This window comes from Annulohypoxylon truncatum (assembly GCF_022578515.1).
Source record: "Annulohypoxylon truncatum strain CBS 140777 unplaced genomic scaffold F4807scaffold_26, whole genome shotgun sequence".
In the NCBI taxonomy this organism is placed as follows: domain Eukaryota; kingdom Fungi; phylum Ascomycota; class Sordariomycetes; order Xylariales; family Hypoxylaceae; genus Annulohypoxylon; species Annulohypoxylon truncatum.
The window spans coordinates 336,456-359,375 of NW_025953812.1; the positions used below are offsets into that span (position 1 = coordinate 336,456).

The 22,920-nt window shown below is 49.5% G+C and overlaps 7 protein-coding genes across 7 annotated transcripts; 3 read left to right on the forward strand and 4 right to left on the reverse strand.

Annotated features, from left to right (window-relative positions):
* The first annotated feature begins 370 nt into the window (after nt 1-370).
* Nucleotides 371-2,790, forward strand: F4807DRAFT_173895 (uncharacterized protein). The gene is made up of 3 exons (XM_047993497.1): nt 371-1,582; nt 1,684-2,547; nt 2,605-2,790. The coding sequence occupies exons 1-3, from the start codon at nt 756-758 to the stop codon at nt 2,723-2,725; spliced, it is 1,812 nt and encodes a 603-aa protein (XP_047852190.1). The 5' UTR covers nt 371-755; the 3' UTR covers nt 2,726-2,790.
* Nucleotides 2,791-3,013: 223 nt separating this feature from the next.
* Nucleotides 3,014-4,189, reverse strand: F4807DRAFT_462474 (uncharacterized protein; the record flags this gene model as incomplete). Its single annotated transcript, XM_048001830.1, has 3 exons — nt 3,014-3,303; nt 3,361-3,879; nt 3,961-4,189. 3 exons carry the CDS (start codon nt 4,187-4,189, stop codon nt 3,014-3,016), a joined length of 1,038 nt encoding a protein of 345 aa, XP_047852191.1.
* Nucleotides 4,190-5,478: 1,289 nt separating this feature from the next.
* F4807DRAFT_434122 (CBS and PB1 domain-containing protein) lies at nt 5,479-8,237 on the forward strand. Its single transcript, XM_047998766.1, has 3 exons — nt 5,479-6,097; nt 6,158-7,031; nt 7,098-8,237. Exons 1-3 carry the CDS (start codon nt 5,897-5,899, stop codon nt 8,048-8,050), a joined length of 2,028 nt encoding a protein of 675 aa, XP_047852192.1. The 5' UTR covers nt 5,479-5,896; the 3' UTR covers nt 8,051-8,237.
* A 208-nt stretch (nt 8,238-8,445) lies between these two features.
* Nucleotides 8,446-10,007, forward strand: F4807DRAFT_434124 (37S ribosomal protein MRP4). Its single transcript, XM_047998767.1, has 3 exons — nt 8,446-8,538; nt 8,602-9,520; nt 9,616-10,007. The coding sequence occupies exons 1-3, from the start codon at nt 8,508-8,510 to the stop codon at nt 9,824-9,826; spliced, it is 1,161 nt and encodes a 386-aa protein (XP_047852193.1). The 5' UTR covers nt 8,446-8,507; the 3' UTR covers nt 9,827-10,007.
* Nucleotides 10,008-12,718, reverse strand: F4807DRAFT_434126 (uncharacterized protein). The gene is made up of 2 exons (XM_047998768.1): nt 12,414-12,718; nt 10,008-12,197 (listed from the first exon to the last, which is right to left on the reverse strand). The coding sequence occupies exon 2, from the start codon at nt 12,172-12,174 to the stop codon at nt 10,225-10,227; it is 1,950 nt and encodes a 649-aa protein (XP_047852194.1). The 5' UTR covers nt 12,175-12,197; nt 12,414-12,718; the 3' UTR covers nt 10,008-10,224.
* Nucleotides 12,719-13,593: 875 nt separating this feature from the next.
* On the reverse strand, nt 13,594-15,532 carry F4807DRAFT_462478 (cytochrome P450; the record flags this gene model as incomplete). Its single annotated transcript, XM_048001831.1, has 6 exons — nt 13,594-14,003; nt 14,072-14,285; nt 14,341-14,738; nt 14,798-14,914; nt 14,971-15,268; nt 15,320-15,532. 6 exons carry the CDS (start codon nt 15,530-15,532, stop codon nt 13,594-13,596), a joined length of 1,650 nt encoding a protein of 549 aa, XP_047852195.1.
* Nucleotides 15,533-20,128: 4,596 nt separating this feature from the next.
* F4807DRAFT_434138 (chaperonin Cpn60/TCP-1 family) lies at nt 20,129-22,808 on the reverse strand. Its single transcript, XM_047998769.1, has 4 exons — nt 22,598-22,808; nt 22,363-22,529; nt 21,986-22,307; nt 20,129-21,931 (listed from the first exon to the last, which is right to left on the reverse strand). Exons 1-4 carry the CDS (start codon nt 22,641-22,643, stop codon nt 20,793-20,795), a joined length of 1,674 nt encoding a protein of 557 aa, XP_047852196.1. The 5' UTR covers nt 22,644-22,808; the 3' UTR covers nt 20,129-20,792.
* Between the last annotated feature and the right edge of the window lie 112 nt (nt 22,809-22,920).

The window sequence follows — 22,920 nt, forward strand, 5'->3', positions numbered from 1 at the left end:
TGGGGTTGATAGCTATGGTGTTTCTTTTTATAGTCTGCGGCTGAAGTCAGCTCCTTATTCCTTATCAAGCAGCTGTTAAGGAATCCTACCTTGCACTTCTGTCAGCAGAAAAGCTTGCTGCTGCTCGAACCCCTGTACCTACCCAAGCTACAGCCCTAGGGACTGCTAGAGACTTTCGAGTGTTGGCAGGACTTCTGTTTGTGAAACATGCACAAGACAAAATCTATGCTCCCCTTAAGAGTGTCATATAGGGACTTCTGCTAGAATGCACGAGCTGGAATTTTTGTTTGTTGGTTTCTTATCATCCCAGCCTAATATCGATCCGGTTGGTAAGGGTTCGGGGTCGTGTCAGAAACAGTCGTTAGTCCCAAAACCCCTGATGAACGGTTTCGCAAGGTTTCATACCACTATTTCCGGCAAGCCCATTGTGCGCTCCACGCGAGGCTGGGGGAATCGATTCCTAGCTTCTAGCCCCCAAATGTAACCAATTTTTGTAAATGGGACTAAAAGCTCGGGCTCCGCCACGTTCACGCACATATGCAGGGAGCCTCATAAGTCACGGGTGTGTTTCTCCTCCTGGGTGCGCCAACGAAGTTGGGAAGCTGGAGCTTGAAGGAGCCGAATGGTTCGATATAGATATGAGTAGAGGATTTCCCGTGAGAATGTGTACGATTCTTTCTTAAATAATTAGCTAGGTAGACACGAGCTTCGTTACTGCCGCATGTTCAAGATCGTCGGCGATTCAATATCACAAAATGTTTCTCACAAATCCATTCCTCACATTAAGTTGGGCTCTGGCTCTGAGCTCCGTATCGGCAGCCACGCCATCACCAAATCTTGCAGTCGACGTGCGAAATGCCCCGGACTCATCAACCGCAGACACTCTTCTTGCGCTTCGACGCTCTCTTGCAGGTATCAAGAGAGACACGGTATTAAAAAACAGCACGACGCTGGACAAAAGCTGGAATGGCGCAACTTTGCTTAGCATCGCTGCTCAAGACAGCACGAAAAACAATGTATCGCTGAGCGCCGGCGTCGACATCACATGTACGACATGCTACATCAAAGGCAATGCGATAGCGCAGTTCTCAGTCGATGGTAGTTTCAATGCTTCCCAGGCGATCCAAAACTTCACAAGCGAAGTCATGACCGAGGTCCTAAACACTACCGACCAAGTCATCGACTCCATCGAGGACTACTTTCCAACGGTGCTCCACAACCTCGCCAACGGCATAGACCTAAACGACTTCGACTTCCCTCCCATCAACGTCACCTTTGACGTTGACATGCCGGATATCCCTGAATGTCATCTGCAATTCCAATTCGATGACCTAGAGCTGTACCTGCTCATCGACACCGTGCTATCTGCCGGGGCTACTTACAACCTGAACCTGTACTCCTCGAACACGCCCATCGGCATCTCCGCAGGCAATGACTTATTCCTCGGCGTCGTCTTCTCAGTCGACTTGATCCTAAGCGTCAACGCAGAGATCGACATCAGCAGCGGGATCCACATCAAGCTAGACGACGGCGTCGGCCTCGACATGTCCCTATTCGGACGCAACGTCTCCAGCATCACATTGTAAGCAACCATCCCCCCCCCCCCCTCCCCCTTTCTTCCCCATCCACCAGAGCCAAATCCCTGTACCTCGACACGCTAACACCAACTCCCGCGCTCTACAGCAACGGAGCGAACTTCGAATTCCTGCCCGTAACAATCGAAGGCGCAGGCGGCGTCCTCAACGCCGTGCTGCGCCTCGGCGTAAAAGCCGGGTTCGAGCTCTCGACGCCCGGCGTCGCGATCCCGAGCCTATCCTTCTCGACGAAAGCCAGCGCGGGCGTCGGCGTCAGCGTCTGGGCCGACATCGCCGAGTTCGCGACGAACGTGACGGCGGCGCCCGCCGGCTCCGACGACGCCGACGATGGCTGCGCGCTGAGGGTCGAGCAGACGTACCAGTTCGGGCTGGGCGCCGCGGCGGGCGCCACGCTCGCGATCGGCGCTGAGACCTGGGGCCCGAGCCCGAATACGAATATTCCGATTTTCTATACGACGATCGCGGATGTGTGCGCCGTCCAAGGTAAGACTACGACGACGACGACGGTTAGCGCGGCTACGGCGGGGGTTACTGCTAGGGCTGATGAGGGCTTGACAACTACGACACTTACTTCGGAGGTCACGTTTACGGGGACGGGGTGCCTGACTACCGGGTTGGTTAATTGTCCGGCGTCGTCGCAGACTACGACTAAGGTCACGAGTACCATGACTTACGTCACGTCGGTGGCTTCGGGTGTGGAGGCGACGTTCCCTGCGTCTACGGGAACTGGCGTTGCCACTCCGGTGCCCTTCGGCACCAATAAGAAGTCCATAGATGCTACGACAGGGACTCCCGTATCATACACGCCGCCGCCGCCGACGTCATCGGGGGATTCCACTGTTTCCGCCGAGCACCCGCTTGGCGAGGTCGACGGCGTGGATAAGAGGATCATAATCGGTGTCAGCGTCGGCGTTGGTGTTCCCGTGCTTATCGGAATTGCTGTTGGTATCTTGTAAGTCCCTATCCCCATCACCCCTGATTCGATGAGTTTGCTAACATCCAGCCGTAGTTTCTGCCAGAAGCGCAGGAGATATGCGTCGCTCCCCAAGGGCGATACAGTTTACTTCGGGGCACCCCAGCCATACGGAGGTAGCCAAATGGCAAAGAACAGGATGGTCGCGAACCATTAACCCAAGTACCTTGCGAACTATAGGATCATGTTCAGTTGGGTTACGAAATTTTTAGGGCGTTTTTGGATTTATTTCACGAGTTTTGATATCCAATGATGAATGATGTTTTAGGATCTTTATAGCGTAATTGTATATGTTCATGTTCATCATACTGAGCAGCGAACGTGACTGGGATCAAAATGGTACTTACTACTTTTCCTAGCATTCTGTTGCCCATATCGGCTTGACCCTCCGAAATATCGTCTCGCATCATAACACGCCCTGGAAAAGTGGTAATCCTGGAAAGAATCAATTGGCGACAAGGAGCCTGTCTTCCGGTCGGCTAGTTTGTGAAGGACTGAAACCAGTCTCGAGATCAAGGACTGTGCTTTGGCTGCCAAAATCATCTTGGTCGTGACGTGCTTGTAATTTATAGCGGTGATGCGTGTTCATTACTGGCGTCGAATCGCTACTAAATCTCCGCCGGATAGATCTATGTGCCAACCAGGCTAGCACTGGCCGAATTGAAGGTAGACAGCAACAAACGACCGCGCTTAGCATTTCCACGGCTGACCAAATCATGCCATGAACGAAAGAGACTAAAAATACTATGTTAGTAATTATACAGCTCAGCTTACGTTTAGAAATAGACATACATGAGAAATCTTCGAAATCCAGGTTTAGCATGAAATAGATGCGCATGCTGCTCGCGGCAACGACGAAAGCCCCTAGAGCAAAGACACCGCTGATGGTAAGTTTGCTATGCCAGGGTAGCCGAAGGCGCCATACATCGCGCATAGGGAGACATAGTAAGATGGCATCGGTAAGGATGTTAGAGATGGATATCCCGATGTAAAACCATTTCGAGTCGATGCACTTGGTGGGCACATTGTAGTCTGGCAGAACGGAATCCCAGAATCCTCGGATTGGATTGCAACTGAAGATAGAGACCAACACAACAGCAATACCCCACATAATGACTACAACAGCTAGGACCATGGTGCTGGCGAGCATAAACCGCGTGGGGAACAGCTGTCGATATAATGTAATGATGGATAGCTTGACTAATGTGAAGCTGATGCCGTAAGCCATCTCCCCGAAAAAAACATTGAGTAAGATCTGGCGGACGTCGCCTAATGGGACAGACTCGATATGCAAACCGAGGCCGAACGGAACTGCTCGGCAATATTGATCTCAGGTTAATTTTACCAAACCAGATAGAGGCGCCATGAAAGATGATTGGATAGGGATCTTACCACAAGCTATCATGAGCAGAGCCCCGAGCCACGAGAAGACTAGGCCACCAATAGCAAAGTAGTCAGACACGAGAAGCCTTGAATGTTTGATACGCCGAGATGAAAGACGCATGGCCAACGCGGCGAATGCGAGAATCATACAAGGAATTATGGTGCTGATGATTTGCCGGCGAGCGTCATCAGCCTGGTCGCGGGAGGGAGAGGTTTGAGATGGTTGAGAAGAACTCATTCCTGGTTAATGAATGTATTGAGATTAGGTCTGGTAGAATAAATGCTATATATGATCCGATAGTGAAGATTACCGATCCAAGGCCATCATGTAAACGAGATGGTTATGACTTGATGACCATTGTCTGATCTATAATGAGGCTCTAGCCTGAGCCATCAACCTTTTATTGATGCCATTAGAAGAACTCTTAGGTACTCAAGTACGGGATCGTGGAAGACAGCCTTGCGTTTCACAACAGGATAGAATAAAGTGATAGGCGTGGCCGAGGTGGCTCCGATTTGCTATAGTAAATATCTCCTACTTAATGCTATTAGCATTATACGATCAGATTGGCGCATCATTTAACCGGCAAGACAATATTGACACCAGTAGACCTTATACTGTTGTATTTTTGGGTTACAGGGAAATACATGTGGTACTATGAAGCAGGCTCGTAAGGTAGGCAACCATTCTGGTATACTATCTCAATATGTTGGATGTGGATGATGCGGTTGGATGCATTAGTCATTGGACAGGAACATGCTGGTGGTGCACACTGGAGAGGCGGGGTTAAGGGAGACTTTGTAAACATCGAGGGTGCGAGCTGAAGGGCTGCACTTAGCCGTTGTTGCCTGGGAATGGTCGATGTGCCATACTGGCGAACTTCAGATAGATGTCCTTCCTCATCTTGGATTCGCGATGCCTTTTCTATAGGCATGTAATTGGTCATGCTGTTCATGGAACCTCCTCAAAAAGCTTCGAGGTAGATATATGGAGAAAATAACATGAACTGCTGACTGCTTATATTCTTATACTTATGTCTCCATTGACTTTCTGTAAGCTTATCGTCCTGTATGTTGTGGCTTTGAACCATTTATGTAAGATCTGAGATTCTGATATTCGTTATTCCCCTATTTTGAGATTAGGTGATAATTGCGTTCCATGGTCGACGATCAAATTTTAAGGGACTGGAGAAATGCTTGGGTCTCGGAGCAATTTATGTACGGATTTGATGACATAAAAGCAAATGAGATGAACGAGATAGGCTTTTATTTCGTCGGCTTTACGTATTTTGTGATTGCCCTCCTTTTTCAATTCAGTGTTGAAGAGTTGAAAGTGAAAATGAGTAGCGAATTTCAACCGTTGAAGTCAAAGCAGGTTGTCAAGCCTCATTGAGGGGCACTCCAAGCCACAGTGCTATTTCAACCTGGTCGTGGCTTCAATCTGTCAATGCCTGAATCGGAGCTGACCTTGTGCTACATTAGGTGCCTGGCCTGCTGGCATGAGCCCTGAGCCCTGAGCTTGGGGCAGGCGCATACCGGTGTTCGCCTGACAGGGAGCATGTGCAGCAGGTGGTGGTTTCCCTTGTCGCCGAGACAACTTGGACGATCCACAAAATTTTAACCCGAAAGAGCGCCATTATTCTCTAGTCTCCACGGCTGACCGATACTTTTATCTCCTCCATCTCCATTCCTATCTTACTAGTAATAGAGGGGGTGTAATCAAACATCATTCGATCACCGTTGCTGCATCTGCTGCTCTTGCTAATACGATTTGCTCGATTTGCTCGATAGGAATCCGGACATTCGGATTGCCTTTCTATTGGCAGCTGAATTTTTCGAGACTTTCTTCGAACATCTTTTTGCAAGTCGTGCATAGCATCGGTATTATTAGCAACTATCAACCACCAATAAATCTATCTTCACCTCCGCTTGTTTTTCGCCCACGATGTCCGGCACAATGAGAGGTACGCCAAGTCGCAACCAAAATCGCGGCGGCCGAGATCCATTTGGGGGAGCTGCCAGTCCTGCCAATTCAAACATTCCTAGACCAGTTCTCGACGGTCATGGCCATTCTCACCAACCCTCGCCGAGCGATGCCGCCTCCGGAATTAGCGCAAGTAGACAGAAGCAGAGCAAACGAGATGAGGTATATGGCGCTATGTCTACTATACTACCTACGCTATTGGATGCTGACCTTAGTCGCTAGGCCATCCGAAAGAAACTGGAGAGCGATCTCTCCAAGAAGAAGCACCTCACCGGCCGAGCTCGACATTCGCGCAAAGCCCCACCCGGAACCGTCCTCGCTCTCAAGCCTAGCCCTGCCCTCCAGATCAAGCCGGGCACCACTGTCGCCGAGGCCGCTCAGCTAATGGCAGCCAAGAGGGAGGACTGTGTGCTAGTTACAGATGATGATGACAGAATCGCTGGTATCTTTACGGCGAAAGATCTCGCTTTTCGAGTAGTCGGCACTAACCAGAAGGCCAACAACGTCACTATTGCCGAGATCATGACTACGAACCCCCTTTGCGCCCGCACCGATACGAGCGCCACCGAGGCTCTCGACCTCATGGTTCGCCGAGGGTTTAGACATCTGCCTGTCATGGATGAGAACCAGGACATCTCGGGTATCCTCGATATCACGAAGTGTTTCTACGATGCCATGGAAAAGTTGGAGCGCGCATACGCATCTTCGACAAAGCTCTATGCCGCGTTGGAAGGTGTACAGTCCGAATTAGGTACTAGCCAACCCCAGCAGATCATCCAGTATGTCGAGGCTCTGCGCTCCAAAATGTCCGGGCCAACTCTAGAGAGTGTGCTGAACGGTACACCACCCACAACCGTCAACGTCAGAACCACTGTAAAAGAGGCAGCGACACTGATGAAGGAGAAACGCACCACTGCCGTGTTAGTTCAAGACCAAGGTCAAATTACGGGTATCTTCACGAGCAAGGATGTGGTATTGCGAGTTATCGCACCTGGTCTAGACCCTGCGACCTGCAGCGTCGTTCGCGTCATGACACCGCACCCCGATTTCGCCCCCATGGATATGAGCATCCAAGCTGCTCTCCGAAAGATGCATGGTCAGTCGCTAATCTACCCAATGTCGTAAAAGAAGCAGGGATGTTATTAACTAACATATTGTGCAGATGGTCATTACCTCAACCTCCCGGTTATGAATGACCAGGGTGAAATTGTTGGCATGGTTGACGTGCTTAAGTTGACCTATGCGACACTTGAGCAGATCAACACCATGGGAACGTCAGGTGACAGCGAAGGCCCCGCGTGGAACAAATTCTGGCTGTCTCTTGACAATGAGACTGAGTCGATGGTTTCCGGGGATGGCAGTCATCACCACGGTGGCACTATGGTATCCCGGTCTATATTGTCCCCCGATGCCCAGCGTGAACGTATGAATGACTTGGTAGCGCCCGGTGATAGCGCTTCCCATGTGGGCGCTGAATCATCGCCGGTACACTCCTCGCTTGCCCACCAACAGGCGGGAGATACGCCGTTTGCGTTCAAATTTAAGGCACCAAGTGGTCGTGTCCATCGATTGCAAATCGTCGCGAGCGATGGCATCGAAAATTTTGTTGAGAGCGTGTTAGGTAAGCTCGGCAGCGAAGTGGACGCCATCGGCGGTGCACCAGTAGTAGAAGATGGCAGGCTGAGCTCCGGCGGTTTTGCTATGAGCTACCTAGATGACGAGGGCGACACAGTCAGCATCACGACTGATCAAGATCTCCTGGAAGCGGTTCTGCTCGCGCGACACCATCACCGCGAGAAAGTTGATCTTTTTGTCCATGATCCGGAGAAGCCACCGGTTGCCGCTGCCCCTCAGCACGATAACTTTGCTACCCCGGCTCCAAGCTCGGCTCCCTCCGATGTTCGTCGCAGACGACATACGCACGATGACGATGAGGAGTACGAGAGCGACGAGGACTATGCGTCGGCCAGGCGTCGTAAGAGAAGCAGTGCCTACATCGAGCCCGAACAGGTTATCGCCGGCGTGCCTAACGAGTTACTACTCCCCGGTGCTATCGTCGCTCTAGCAGTGGTCATTGTAGGCGTTTTCACCATCTCGAGGGCAACCAGCCGGTAAGAAGTTTTGACAGTTGGAAGTGGAAGCATGGCTATCGGAGTTTGCGAGTGCAAGGGGGGAACATGGGGGAACAGGAATGCGAGATGGGGATGTAGATACTTGTTCTCAACCCTGATGGTGAAGAATAGATCACTTCGTAATAGCTAACTTATACCTGGCCTATTGAAATTACATTGAGTTTTCTACATTCACTATCTTTGTGAATTTGCACATGCAAAATACGAGTGACACGTCATTGAAGCATTTCGTGCCCACCAAATCAAAGGGGGGAAATCGCACTGCACATAATTACGTACAGAATTAAAGTTAAATCAAATTGTGGGTCGGCGCGGGATTACGTTGTCCCTAACCAGACCCCTGTCAATTGAATCTTGAACCTTGCATCGTTCAATTCAAGAAAAAAGAGTTGCGATATAGCTGAGCGAAACTACACAATACGCTAGCAATCGTCATAACCATGATTATAAGAGACCTGGGCGTTCGTCATGGTAAGCTACATATACTATACTTGATCAGGTACATATGGATGTCAGCTAACAAGACGTATCTAGCCCGCAGGGCATTGGCGACCCCTCTCCGCCAGGCCTGCCTCCGCTGCCTCTCTACGCAGACCCCAACCTCACCACCGACGAGAATCACAGACATATCCGACGCCGACCTCGCCGCGACCGCCGCAGCTCTCGAAACGCCATCGCAACCACAATCGGCATCCCCATCCCCGCAGCAGCACCCCTCCATCTTCACAGCGAACGCCCGCGCCCCCTCGTCGTCGCGGCGGAAGAAGCCGGCGGCCCCGGACACGACGGTGGCGGACTTCCAGCTGAAGACGCACCTGAAGTCGAAGATCGGCCGGCTGGGCGCCCGCGTGCAGCGCACGTACAGGCCGAACGACGTGTTCCGCAACCCGCCGGGCCCGAAGGACGTCACGCTGGAGCTGCTGATGGCGTCGCAGGCGCACATGGGCCACCACGCGTCGCTGTGGAACCCGGCGAACGCGCGGTACATCTTCGGCGTGCGCCAGGGCATCCACGTCATCTCGCTCGAGCAGACGGCGGCGCACCTGCGGCGCGCCGCGCGCGTCGTGGAAGAGGTCGCGTACCGCGGCGGCTTGATCCTGTTCGTTGGTACCCGGGCCGGACAGATGCAGATCGTCACGCAGGCGGCGCGGCTCGCGGGCGCGTGTCACCTGTTCACGAAGTGGACGCCCGGGTCTATTACGAATAGCGAGGTTATTCTTGATGGCATGCCCATGCAGATTCTGGACGAGAATGACGAGCCGGTTGTCGGCTTCGAAAAGCATCTCCAGGACCGCAGGCCGCTGATCCCGGATCTGGTGGTATGTTTGAATCCCATGGAGAATTACACGCTGCTGCACGAGTGCTCGCTGGTCAACGTGCCGACGATTGGTGTCATTGATACGAATGCGGAGCCTACGTGGGTTACGTACGCGATCCCGGCCAATGACGATAGGTATGTTTCTGCCCCTGATTTTTTTATCTAGTATAGGATTTGATATTCTGGGATATTTGAACTATATAAAAGGCTCATGCTAACTGCTCAAATAGTCTGCGGTGTCTGGCTGTCATCGGCAGCGTCCTCGGCAGAGCAGGTGAAATGGGTCAGAAGCGGCGCATGGATGATGCCAAGAAGGGCATCGTAGCGTGGGAGACGCCACTCGACGTTGCCAAGTTTATGCAGGTACAGCGAGCTATTCGGGAGAAGGAGGCCGAAAAGGCCGCTGCTGCGTCGGAAGAGGGCAGATCTGCCCCTTCTTGATCGGACGAGGTTGGATCTAGACTTGGAGGTAGGTAGAAACTACCTAGGCAAACATCAAATAAGGGGGAAGTACGTTGCTTCCCTATCTAAGATTATGTAAGGCTAGCATGAATGCCTTCTGTATAAAATGATCCACCCAATCAATATACTTGTCCGTGAAAGAAGACATGAACATTCCATACATATATTCATTATCTGAAGAATATCTAGTATCGTTGATTCTCTTTAAAGGCTTTGATTAATCCCGATATCCCGAAACCAGACCACGCTGACCAGCTAACCTATCCACCTCATTTTCCATAATGCGAAAAAAAAAAGATCTTGGGTATCCAATGCAAATATTTTTAAACGCGAAGTAGAAATAGGGATATATGTAAAGCGACGAGAACCCCAAGTCGTTACCCGGGCGTGTTGAATACGACGTTGTAGATGCTACTACGCTTGGTCGTACTCGACCCTCTCACCAGGCCCTCCTCGAGGCCAGCTTTACTGCCAGCTCCGCCTTCTTCATCTATCTGCCTGCCGTCGAGGTCGTGATCGTGATCATGTACTACCACGTCGTCGATGTCCATCTCCGAATCGATCAGCATGTCCAAATCGTCTTGGTCGTGGCCAGGCGGGTCGTCGGGGTGTCCGTGTAATGCGTGGTGGCTGTCGCCGTCGACGCTGTCGTCATCGTTGAGCAGAGCTTGGAAGGAGTCGGGTTCGTGGTGCGGGCTTGGGTGGTGAGTCTGGGTTTGTAAGAAGGGCATGGAGGCGTGGAGGGATGCGGGGTGAGGGCTGTAGGGTTCGTGGCCCGATAACGAGGCGTGCGAGGGGTGGGGGCTGGAGTGCGTTACTGTGTCACTGGGGTGAAAGGAGTTGAATGCGTGGGGATGGTGGTGGGTTGGTGGATGGTGTGCGGACTGGGATATTATCTGAGGGTCTATGGGATGGTACATGTCCACGGCTTCGTGCAACGAGGCTAGAGTGGCTGCGGAGTCGTGGTGGAGCTGGTTTTGCATTAAGGGGTGATGGGACGGCAAACTGTTATCTGACGGCGCCTGCATAGTAGGGTTCAACAAGGTCGTAATATCACCAGGATGGGCATATGGATTTGCTGAGCCGACTAAAGAAGGTAGATCATTGTGCGTAGGCGTCTGTAGCTCGGGGACCCTGCCGGTCGCGTCGACGCTTCCGGGTCCAGTCGCTTCGACAGGAGACATTCTCGGCGGCATAGTATTAAGGCCGACAACGGCGCAGTTGGAGTTTACGGTGAGGCGTCGGGAGCTAGTTTGATTCTGAACTGAAGGCGTCTTGCCCGCTTCCTTGCATTGGTCACACGTCCTAATTACATGCGAAACCGTCTCCTTAACGCGACTCCAGTGGTACTTCTCGGCGATCGTAGCCGTGGTCTTGTTGATGCCGGCGTGGCCGCCGGACTCGTGAAGGTGGCGCGAGATGTCCAGTTGGCGGACGGGATCGCTGATAACCTCCTTATCCTTAAGCATTAGGACGTCGTTTTCGAGCAATTTATAGTGCGTCGCGGCGCTCCGGAGCCTGCTTTTTTCGGCGCGGTCAGATCCATTCGGGTAGCGCCCGTATTTGAGGTAGAATTTGATTTTGTCGAAACGCTCTTCACTCACGAGAAGGGGTTCGCCGTTGCCCTCGCCGGCGCCGGGTCCTAGGTCCCGTCCGTAAATGATGGCGTCGATCAGCCGGTCGGGGTATGACTTAAGGCTGCCGCAACCCTTGACACGCCCGATGCGCTTGAAGCCGAGGGCATCCCAGATCTTACACGAAGCCACGTTCGTCTCATACACGAGGTTGAAAACCGAGTACGAGTACCCAAGCTTCGGCGCCCAGTCCAGGTAGCTCTCGCCCATAAGTCGGCCGACACCACGGTTACGGGTGGCTTCGGTGACGAGAAACCCGCCGTTACAGACGTGGCTACTGCGGCCGGGGTAGTTGGGCTTGATATAAAAACTGCCGAGACACTCTCGGGACCAATCCTTGCCCTCAACAACGTCGGCAGCACTCTCGATCTGGCCTAGAAGCATTATCCCGGCGAAATTCTGAAACCAGTACGCGGAGAACTTATCAAGGGGCATAGGATCTATCATAGGGTAGGTATCGCCGCCCTCGATCTCCTTTGCAAATTGGTCGGAGAGGTATGCCAGAAGGGAGACGGGCACTTGATCACGAGAGGCAAAGGGCACGACGGTAGCGATGGTTTGGCGGTCCCTTAAGGTCACCTGACGAGGAAGAACGTTCGGCGGCAGCTCCGGCTTATTTGGGTCCGGAAAAGGGGCCTGTCCGGTGACGCGGTAGATGGTCGGACTGGACGGGTCATCCAGAATTGCCGGCATCTTGCCTCGGAGTGTGACCTGACCTAGACATGTTACCTATCAACAATACGTACTTGATAAACATATCATATAACTCATCCCCTTATCCATATCTTGTCTTGTTCAGTCTTTCCTTTTCTTTTTCCTTTTCATATTGACAAAACACCACCAATTCCATATTTTAATAATCCTATTTTTCTGGCTCGAGGCAGCGAGGTATATAAAGGCAAAGGTCACGGAGTAAGTGATAACACTCTTACCAAATTTAAATAAGTCCGGCAATTGGTCCTTGATGTTGTGTTACCGTCGCCACGAGCTAAATTCCGTTACCCCTCGATTTGTTTTGCTGGAGGGTAGTCAGGGGTCCGGTTGGCGATGATGCGATGATGAACTGTGCGTCGGGAGGGGAAATTCGTAGATGTGAATATTTTAGAACGAGCCGCGAAATACTTACAAGCTACGGTAAAAGTTCGGAGCTAAACTAGTACACCAGATGAGATCTATGGAAGAAGATTACTAAGCGGATAACCCCCTAAGCCCCTTACATCGACTTACATGAGAAGAACATGAACCACCTCATCCTTTCAGATTTATCAAATTCCCATATATTCAGATGCTCAGATCTAATATGATCTAGGATTAAGTATTAACTACCTAGAAAGTACTAGCGTTGATTATTTCACCAATAAAGAATCCCTACGGTCTCAGGTCTCAATTGATACACCGATCAAGCAAGCCTCTCAATTCTACCCATTAATAATTCTTAACGCACATTTTGAATCGCATTTCAGATCCTAACCGCTCGGAAAGACTTTGCGGTGCGGGGTGAAGTTCATTTTAGGTCATGCTCCGTACGACCTCGGTCGGCCCGGTGGTAGGGGTTGGGTAACTCACACCAACACCAATTCGCTGTTGATCATTGAATCCTCCTTGCATGAACCCATACTTTCTTCACGGAGCCGAGTTTCCAAATCGATCCTAGATGCATATCTCCGCCGTGGAGTTCTCCCAATTCGGCCTTAGCTAAGAGTATAAGGTCTCACAGCTTTAGGGATAGATCTACAAAAAACATCATTCTGGTCTCTAGGACAGACATCATCTGGCAGCTTGATCAGCATCTGTATTTCAATCCCGCCATAGTATATACTATGTACAAGTATAGACCGAAGGATCAGAAGGGAGAAACCGACGCCGTTTCATCAGATATCTCTCCCAGTCTCATGTATAACCTAAGAGATTCACAGTCCGTCTTAGGTCACAACGAAGACGGCCATCTCCGAGCCAAAAAAGTACAACGCATCCCATGTCACATCAACACCAGCCGGGTTCGCTCGGTTATCTTCAGTCATCATATTCGTAACATTAAACCATGGTACACATATCCCCCCGTACACCAACCCAGTAACCCCATCCATCCATCCATCCATCCCATATTCCCTATCACGACCACGTAATCTTTTCCAAGTGAACCGTCATCCCTCCCCGGGGCCGCCACGTCACGGCCGGGTTCTGGACAGGCATCGGCGCGTCGCCCAACTGCTCGAGCCGCGGGCTGCGCGAGAAGCGGAAGTTGCGCAGCAGCTCGACCATCATCACCTTGAACGCGAGCAGCGAGTAGCTCTTGCCGATGCATATGCGCGGCCCGTTGCCGAACGTCTGCGTCGCGTACGGCGTCGCCGCGTCGCTCGCTAGCGCGTCCCACCGCTCGGGCACGAACTCCAGGACGTCCGGGCCCCATATCCGGGGTGACCGGTTCGTCACGGGCGGACTGAGCACGAGCTGTGTGCCCTTGGGTAGGAATTGTCCGCAGATGGTGACGTCTTTGACTGCTTCTCTCCAGGTGGCGGGGGCTATGACCGATAGTTTAGTATAAATGGACGGTTACCTAATTCCTTTTACGAAAGAAAGGACAGCTTACCTGGGCTGTATAAGCGTAATACTTCCTGCAGGAAGTTCTTCATATAGGGGAGTTTCTCGATTTCGTTGTAGTTGGGGATCCCAAATGTTCCCAGGTTCTGTATTACCTCGTCTCGTAGTTTATTTTGGATCTCTGGTCGTGTAGCTAAGACAAAGGAAGCCCATGTCAGAGCGCCGGAAGTTGTTTCGTGGCCAGCAGAAAGGAAGTTTTGCAACTGCGAATATTAGTTAACTTTGGTTGGTGGTTATGGCGGCTTATTTATAACTCACATGTCCACGAATATCCGCAATAGTGAGATCCTCCTTCTGTAATTCTCGTTCCTCTATCATGTAGGTCAAAAGGTCTCGTGACTCAGTCCCGCCGACCTTCTCTCGATCGGTTGACTTGAGATCTCGAATTCGTTCTTCGATGCACTGGTTAAGCATGCTATGAACTCCTCGCATCGCTCGCATGAAGCCCCAGTTAGCTTCTAATGGGAGGAATCGGCGAATCGGTATATGGACGTGGATGAAGCTGATTAACGCGCTTAATGGTGGTTGCGAGAGCATGCGGAAGTAGCATTGTAGGAAATCTAGTTTCAACTCCTCTGATCGTAGGTTCTCTAATTCAATGCCTAAGGCCGCAACTCCAATAGCGTCCAAGGTAGCTTTGCTGAATATCTTCTGAACTATTTATTGTTAATTCATTAGTCCGTGATTTCTATTCAATTTGGTTGGATATGCAAACCTTCGAGATTGCCGTTGCCATTCTCCTTCATCTTGCGCTCGATGAATGTTGTCATTTCCTCTGCCTTTTGCTGGAAGACCGGGATGAGCTTCTTCATGTTAGGGACGGAGAAGACATCTTAGTATTTGATATTAGCAAAGAACGTAGTAGATAAGATTAAGATATTCCCATACTCAGAATCATTCTTCGTTGTTTCTTATGTTCATGGCTCTCAGCAAATAGGAGGCCCGTCCCAACGATCTCGCCGAGCAGCCTTTCGAGGAACTTTGGTTTGACGAAGTCATAACACTTGGTCTGCAATATCTGCTTATGAGCCTCGATGGTGTTTATTAGGAGGATTTCTTTGTTGGCGAGAATGGGATAGCGGATGAATGGTGATTCGGGCCATGTCGCGGACCAGCTCATATATTGATCGATCGGAGTCGCGGCTCTATATAGATGTAGAAGTTGACCGATAAAGAAATGGTTATCCTAAGAAATCGTGAGTAGCTGCCACTATACATAAGTTGGTGTGATTAATACCTCTGGGCCGGGGATGTCTTTTAACGGAGAAACGAAATATGGATATATGAAGACGCGGTAGAATTTAATCACCAGCCATTGTACACTGAAGAATACTAGGAATACAAGTGCTTTACTCGTCGATAGATCCGATAATGCTTCGTGGGTTGGACTTAAGGCGGAGGTGATAAGTGTCTCAAGTAAGGCGAGACCAAAGCAAATTTGGAAGTCCATGGCCGTAGTTTCTAGAAGGCTATGTGAAAAGCCGAGTTTAAGATGAAATTGTCCGGGAATTGTTAAAACACTTATGAGATCCCCCCCAGGATATATCTATATCACTAGATATATTTCACTTAAGTACCCTTCCGATCCACCAACCGACGGATACGACCTAGTTGTGCGGGAAGGTCGCGCTACGCGGCTCCAGCTACACGGTTCAAGAGCTGAATACATGTTTTCTCATTGGATCTTTGCGATGCGAAGCATTCTGCGACACTGCGCCGGAACAAGGACCCGGGATCTAAAAAATAAATAAAAAAATCAGCCAAGGGTTTCAACATAAGCAAGACCATGTACGGTCCACAAAACTACGATGCAATTGCATGGAGGATTCATCCTTCTTCAGTTAAGGTTGCAAAGACTTACATACGTACTACCACGTCTGGACGTAATAACGGTGAACTAGCTATACTAGGCAGTTATCCACGGCCGGTAATGGTCGAAATCCTGGTCGGATACTGACCTTTTACATCTGCGTGCGCAATTCGCTGCTGAAGGCATTTGTCAGCCAAGCCACGATGATATCCATTGGAAATCATCACGATTCAACATGGCATTCGTAACGTACGAGACTTTAAAACGCATGAGAGATCTGAGGATTCGGGAAATTATCCTCTCTGACTAGTCCACGTTACCGAGTCGGCGGGTTTCGTAAATCCCCGGTGACCCCAGCGGTCCCAGTCGACCTAGACGTTCTTTGATATTCAAACACCATCAGTTGATTACTAGCGGCAGAAACGACGATAATCAGCCCGAGCTACATCGGTTTCCTAATTGGGGATGATCAACCCCGCAGCCGCACGTCGCCTGAACCGTTCTTTGGCTGTTCTATGGGATGATACACTTCGGGCGGATACACCCGGTGGACCGTGTCCATTCATGCGTGTACCCAGTCAAACGGAGGGCCATATATCGAATGCAGCTATTACTAGCTTTATCCAGGCCCTGGGTTCGAGTGTGACACGTGTAAACCAAGCAAGCTCCCTGTTAACCACCCTTCGAAGGAGCCGGGTTATTGGTCCACTCGAGCTGCCACCCACACCTCGGCTCCGGTGACGATCATGTCGAACAGTGCTCAACCCAGCCTGCCGGGTCGTGAACTCCTCAGCGATTACTTCCGAGGTTTCCGAGACATCCTAAAACCCATCTGCACCCATCGGATTGATATCATATTAAGCTCGATCGGTTTTCTGATGTAAGAATCATTATTGGAGCCTCATTGTCATTGGGTTACACTGCGGAGGCATTGTAGTGGTATATTTATATTTGCTGCTCACCGCTGTTAAACCGAATTCTTCGTGGCCGAACACGTTTTAGAGCCCGAAAATACCTTACGAAGCCGTTCAGAAAACTCACCAGTTCGATGCCCAAAACCCCGAGGTCGGTAGATTTGATTGGTGTTGGGTAATGTCAATCTTTTTGGTTTGTAAATAGTTTAACGTCGCCTTGCAGACCGTTTTTGTGTTATCTACACTAACGATGATGGCACGAAGCAAGAAACGTCTTAGTGCAAGGTTACTTGAAAAGGCACAGTAGACGCGGTTGTGCATAAACTATGATTCGATTGGGCGCCAACATGACGTTCGCTGCGACATTATAGATGAAGACACTTTATTCATATCATTTTCATTGGTCGTCCGTTCAGCTATCTGTGAGCTTCTCCGACTCGTGCATATATTGCAGTTATTCTAGTAGCTGCAGCAGTTACCTAAATGCAATGTGCCTATACTTGCCGACATAGCATGACTCGTGTACCATTCATCACACTTGTTGAATAAGGAAGGTTGAACGGATTTTAATTCGTAAACCGGTACCAACGAGAGAATCCAGGAGATAAGATGAATGGACGAACTAGTGTTCGATCCCTGACTTTGGCAAATCATTTCGATTGGCTTGCATGAACGAAGACTTGAAAAGGATATAGCTCCGCTCTTACCGCAAAGCTGGTATTCAAGAGCTCCTTTGGACTTAAAACCGACACCACGGGGTCAAGGCGGGGACGAAGATGATGTAAAATGAGGAGTAGGTTAGTCACAAGGAATGTCTTCGAGAAGATTGACAATGATACCTAGCAAAGCGACCACGACGAGTACTTTTACTTTGCCACCATGCTAATAACCCGTCCCTTAACAGTGCAATTGTGTTAGTGACCCCTCATAGTATTTACGTGGCTGAGATGATCTACCTGTCTATGTAATCCGGATGGCGAGCTGAGAAAAGGCAAACGAATTCCAATACGATGACTGAAAAAGACCTATGCCGCCACGTGGGGCTGATTTGGTTAGAGGAACGACGATCATGCTACTAAATCGGGCATACCGATATGTCAAAACGCAGAACCGGTCCATTGTTTAGTACATCTTAGAAGTTACTCACCGCTCTACCACCCGACTCTATGGTTTAAGTTGTGGGATTGCTGAGCCTCAAGCAGGGGCCAAAGAAGGAGCTTGGGACACCATGAGGTTCGTGAGAAAGTCATTTACCTAATAACTAGGCAGCTGAGTGACAAGGACTGCAAAGATTAAATGGTCATCGTACATATTCCGGATCTCTTAAGAACCGGTCTCATGGTTCAAAGATCGTCGATTCTATTACCCCTTTTATTTCCCGGTGAATGTCGGTGTTTAATTCTCCATTTAGGGTTCCTTTCCCGCTCCAATAATGGGTATGGAAAAGAGAAGGAAATCGAACAGCGTTTTAAGACTGTTAAGTCTGAACGAAGGGATGAAAATATTGGAGAAAGATGTCATTAATCACGAATGAAATATCATATATCATGGATTGATTTACGATGTCTGGGACTTTTTTCTGACATGAAACTATCTCGTACTTAAGACATAGTTCGTTAACTACTTTTTCTTCTGACTGTATGCCACCTGACGTATAATGGTTCCAAGCTCCTGCATATGAGCCACTCGGACCGCCAACGCCTCCTGTAAGCACGTTAGCTCTCCTGTTCGCATACCATGCCATGTCTCAGCCAAAATCCACACAATAGGCTTTAACATTTGTTATATCCACCTCTCATATTCTTACTAGGTAGTATCTACTTCACAAGTAGGCACCAAACATGTAAATCAGCTTCTCCGAGCCGAGACTCGGGCCGAGACTAGGCCCTACCATATGTGCTTTTGAAATCTATTAGTTCTGTCAAGAGTGAACATGCGCAGTAGCAGTTGGCCAGTCACTACTTGCATACAAAACTACGGCAGCTGTACGAGAACAACTTTAGAGACACGAAGCTTTATGGAGTTTGTTCGTTTATCTTATAAGTATTTACCTGTGTTATTATTACTCACTCAGTTCTCTCTTCTCACGAAACTCATACGAAAAAGGCTTATACACAGGTGATTAGTATCGTTGTCATTTATTAGGTATTTTAAAAAGGCTTTCATAGGTACTTTGCTGTATAAATTTTAATAATGTCTTGAGTTTGTTACCTATCACACGTAAATCTTTTTTTATATAGCGCGGTAGTTATATACCGCCTTTATATTCACAATACTCACAAGAAGAGTTGACCTTTCATACTAATACAGGTATTCGTGATTCCACCATAATAGAATTGAACGAGTTGTTGTGTTGATCTCGGTCAATTTACGACCAAATAGTCGAGTGGTATAACGACCTGGCCTATGTTACTGTCCCTTGAAACCCAACCACTCTACCATTGATGACTCTGTTGATAGAATTCTCGAACGATGACGGGTAACAAAACTGAATGTTGACACTGTGGGTAGCTTAGCAGCGGCGAGACAGATGTCGATGTGTAATAGGGGGCGGCGTGTTGAACATGGGCCTCAAAATCCCACCTAGAGAACGCAATACCTGATTTCCAGAGAGATTTACTGATGATATTCTTGACACATCGAAGAAATGCGCTGTACATGAACGCGCGAGGCATGAGCGAACATGATTTGAACGGCAATAGCACACCAACTTACCTAGAATCCGGGCCTTTCTTGCCGGTTCAAGTGGAACTGTTTGATCCATAGACATTGTCTCGGCAATCCTACATGTTCCCCGATTAGCGGACAATGTCTTTTGGAAACATCCGGTTGTTGCCGCTCAGAATGTTTAAACCGGAAATTGACTAGCCACCGTCGGGGTACGTGTACGCATTGGGCCCCGACCACTAATAGTACAACCACGTGTAAGCGCCGTACATATAACGAAATAAACGAATAACTCGTATGGTATGTCCCCGTAATGCAGGTGAGTTATCACCTTTGCTAGACTACATACCTAGGTAAGTACTTACTAAGGTATCAATAGTGTCTTGTAAGTGGTTGCGTCTTCTGGGGCAAAAAGCTGCTGGGTACGATATGCAAACCTGTTATAACTCACAATAGTCACCTTTCTGCTGGGAGGTAAGTAAGATGATTGGAAGATCTAGTAATGCACTTCGAACAAGTTATAGTCTCGTTCGGCGGGTTGTTCCGTAGGATTCCCTGTACCGGATTGTGGGAAAGAAGTGTGTTGTTGTCTTATGCTACCTAGGCGGATAGCCACTATTGCTAATACGTAAAAGCTAAACGAATGAGTTTACTATTACCTTTTACAATATGTTTGATGTTCATATCCTAAGTGGGTATTTCTTGAGTGTATCTAGTGTGTATGATCTTCTGTCGTTCGGTCTCGAACGATGTAGCAAGGGATTGACTGTCCTTCGACTATAAAATAACGAATACGATTCGATTATTTCGCGTTCATTATATCTAGCAAAACTGCAAGGTCCTCCGGCTAAGTAATATGTAAGGGGCTAGGGTTTGTAGTTAGGAAATGAGATGACTAAGGTTACATAGATAGCCTTCGGGATGAGAGACGAGAAAAAATGGCAGATTAACCCGCTGGGGAGAATGGCCGAAATATTTAATTCTTAGTGGCCGTCATACCTTACTTATATTGAATACCAAATCTTTAATCAGAACGATGACCTGGCTCATCCATACCAGTAAGACAGGGCTCAATCAGATAATAGGGGTAACTCTGAGTGTCCCCCCAACTCCTTACAACAGAACGTAGGTAGTCAAGCCAACACATCACCCAGCAAGTATTCAAAATTAATCGATTTGATTTTTTCCTTTTTTCATGTCATCTATACCTCGCACATTATACCCGACATGTAAGAATCGTGCGTAGCCTTTTAGGTATCATAGGTACATCACCGCGCGCCCTCTCGAATGCAACGTAGCCCCTAATGACCTTATCATATTCATCGCCTTGGCATACCTCTTCCCCGTCCCCTTAATGCCCTCTGGGCCGCTCCCGGCGGCAGCGGTTGACCGGGTGCCTGCGGCTGCGCACTCTCCTCATTGCGGATCGTCTCATCAACGCCTAGGATTAGGCAGCTGGCCTCGGTAGCCGCCTGTATGGCATTAATCTTGACTAGCGCGGGTTCCCAGACGAACCGCTCCATCATATCGGCGACACCCTCGTTGGTGAAGTCGACACCGGCCCAAACACGGCCTCTACGGTGCTCCACACGTAGTCTATTTAAGATGTCGGTAGCATCGAAACCTGCGTTATCGCATAGTTGGCGAGGGATGACCTCGAGGGCTTTGGCGAAGGACTTGATGACCCCCTGCTGCTTGTGCCGGATGTCCTTGTCGGCAAAGCGGTGTAGGTAAGCCGAAATCTCCATCTCGCATGCGCCACCACCACCTACGATCATGTGGTTCTTGATGGCACGCTTGACGATCATGATCGCGTCGTGTAGGGACCGCTCAACTTCGGCGATGAATTGCTCGGCACCACCGCGGAGTACTAGCGTACATGTCTTGGCCTCTGGGCAGTCTTCGAAGAAGTTGAATCGCTCACCACCGATCTGGCGCTCCTCGAAAGAACCACATGTGCCAAGGTGATGAGGCTGAATATCAGAACAAGTAGATTGTATAGTGGCGCCAGTAGCCTGAACGACCCGTTCCATATCTTCAGCCGAGACACGGCCAGCACAGAACACATCGCGATCGGCGAAGTACTGGGTTGCTAGATCTCCAATGGGTAGCTTCGAGAGTACTACCTTAGCGCCCGTCTGGTAAGCGGCCTCGAGCTTCTTGTAGATGATCTGCCACTCGGCATCGACGATCGCCTGGTACTCGGAAACCTGCTCGACGCGAACTTCGGCGTTGTCCTTCTCTGCCTTCAGCTCTAGCTCGACGTTCAGGCAGACGATCTTAGGCTTCTTGAAAGACTTGGGTTGTTGCTCAAAGCCGGCGTATGAGAATGTTTTCTTGAAGGCAACGCCGTTGACGAATAGGGAGTCGGTGAGGGAGCCGCCGGGAATCTTCTTGATACCTATAAGCTTCTCGTTTAAGTCATCTTGATCCAACGATAGGACAGCATCCACGACCACTACAATCCGTTAGCCTCCATCTTAATGATACGTCTGATTCTGAATATGCATACTCTTGGTGAAGAACGGCGTGTCTTTCTTGATCAACTTGCTGGTCATAGCCGTGCCGGCTAGCTTGGTTAGCGTTTCCCGTTTGTTTGCTTCGTCTGTCCTGACGGCGATTTCTTTGATCTTGTTTACCGCCATAGTCGAAGCTTTTCGTAGGCCCTTGATGATGATCTGAGAGCTGACACCTTGCTCGACATGTTCTCGAACCTCCTTGAGTATCTCGCCGGCTAAAACAACGACAGATGTTGTCCCATCTCCAACTTCAGCATCTTGTGATCTTGCAATGTCGACCAGGATTCGGGCGGCGGGGTGTACAATATCGAGTAGCTATAGTCTGGTTAATATAACAATCAAGGAAATTTGGCAGGGATATAGGTCTAACCTTCATTACCGTTGCGCCATCGTTGGTAATCGTCTGTTTTCCGTTCTCATCCACCATTAACAAATCACCACCGTAGGGTCCCAAGGTCGACTTGATGGTCGCCTGAACAGCCAAGCAGGCATTTATATTCGATATAATCTGACCCTTGCCTTGGGAAGTATCGGTTCCTATATGCACAGTCAGCCCAAGAGGGATTCTTAATTTATTAGACTGTGGGGTAGCTTCGTGTGTTCACCTTCTTTCAGGACGATGATGGTGGGGGTCTGGCCTCCGAAAGACATTTTGGCGGTCGGGTCGCGGCAGCGTCTAGACGAAGTATGAAGACGTGTAGTAATACCTGGAGGAAGAGAGGTAGGAGTTGCCCGCCTTAGAAAACGACCGATATTTTGACCTTATTGACTTTGTATCAAGTGGGCGAGCTTTGAATGGTGGAAGCTTCAAAAAATTAATGCAGCCTCGCATGGTGGGTCCTATCGTAAAAGCACAAGCCACTATCAGTTAGCCCCGCATTAGTAATCCCATCACTCCCTTATTCTTTTTGATGCATATTACCAGATG

Bases quoted from the DNA above. Each gene is read 5' to 3' on its own strand.
- F4807DRAFT_173895 (XM_047993497.1), top strand. From the start codon at position 756: ATGTTTCTCACAAATCCATTCCTCACATTAAGTTGGGCTCTGGCTCTG. The intron at 1,583-1,683 runs GTAAGCAACCAT...CGCGCTCTACAG, and splicing joins AACGTCTCCAGCATCACATT to CAACGGAGCGAACTTCGAAT. The intron at 2,548-2,604 runs GTAAGTCCCTAT...ATCCAGCCGTAG, and splicing joins GGAATTGCTGTTGGTATCTT to TTTCTGCCAGAAGCGCAGGA.
- F4807DRAFT_434122 (XM_047998766.1), top strand. From the start codon at position 5,897: ATGTCCGGCACAATGAGAGGTACGCCAAGTCGCAACCAAAATCGCGGC. The intron at 6,098-6,157 runs GTATATGGCGCT...CTTAGTCGCTAG, and splicing joins AGCAGAGCAAACGAGATGAG to GCCATCCGAAAGAAACTGGA. The intron at 7,032-7,097 runs GTCAGTCGCTAA...CATATTGTGCAG, and splicing joins TGCTCTCCGAAAGATGCATG to ATGGTCATTACCTCAACCTC.
- F4807DRAFT_434124 (XM_047998767.1), top strand. From the start codon at position 8,508: ATGATTATAAGAGACCTGGGCGTTCGTCATG. The intron at 8,539-8,601 runs GTAAGCTACATA...AGACGTATCTAG, and splicing joins AGACCTGGGCGTTCGTCATG to CCCGCAGGGCATTGGCGACC. The intron at 9,521-9,615 runs GTATGTTTCTGC...CTGCTCAAATAG, and splicing joins ATCCCGGCCAATGACGATAG to TCTGCGGTGTCTGGCTGTCA.
- F4807DRAFT_434126 (XM_047998768.1), bottom strand. From the start codon at position 12,174: ATGCCGGCAATTCTGGATGACCCGTCCAGTCCGACCATCTACCGCGTC.
- F4807DRAFT_434138 (XM_047998769.1), bottom strand. From the start codon at position 22,643: ATGTCTTTCGGAGGCCAGACCCCCACCATCATCGTCCTGAAAGAAG. The intron at 22,530-22,597 runs GTGAACACACGA...CTGTGCATATAG, and splicing joins CATCATCGTCCTGAAAGAAG to GAACCGATACTTCCCAAGGC. The intron at 22,308-22,362 runs GTTAGACCTATA...ACCAGACTATAG, and splicing joins ATGGCGCAACGGTAATGAAG to CTACTCGATATTGTACACCC.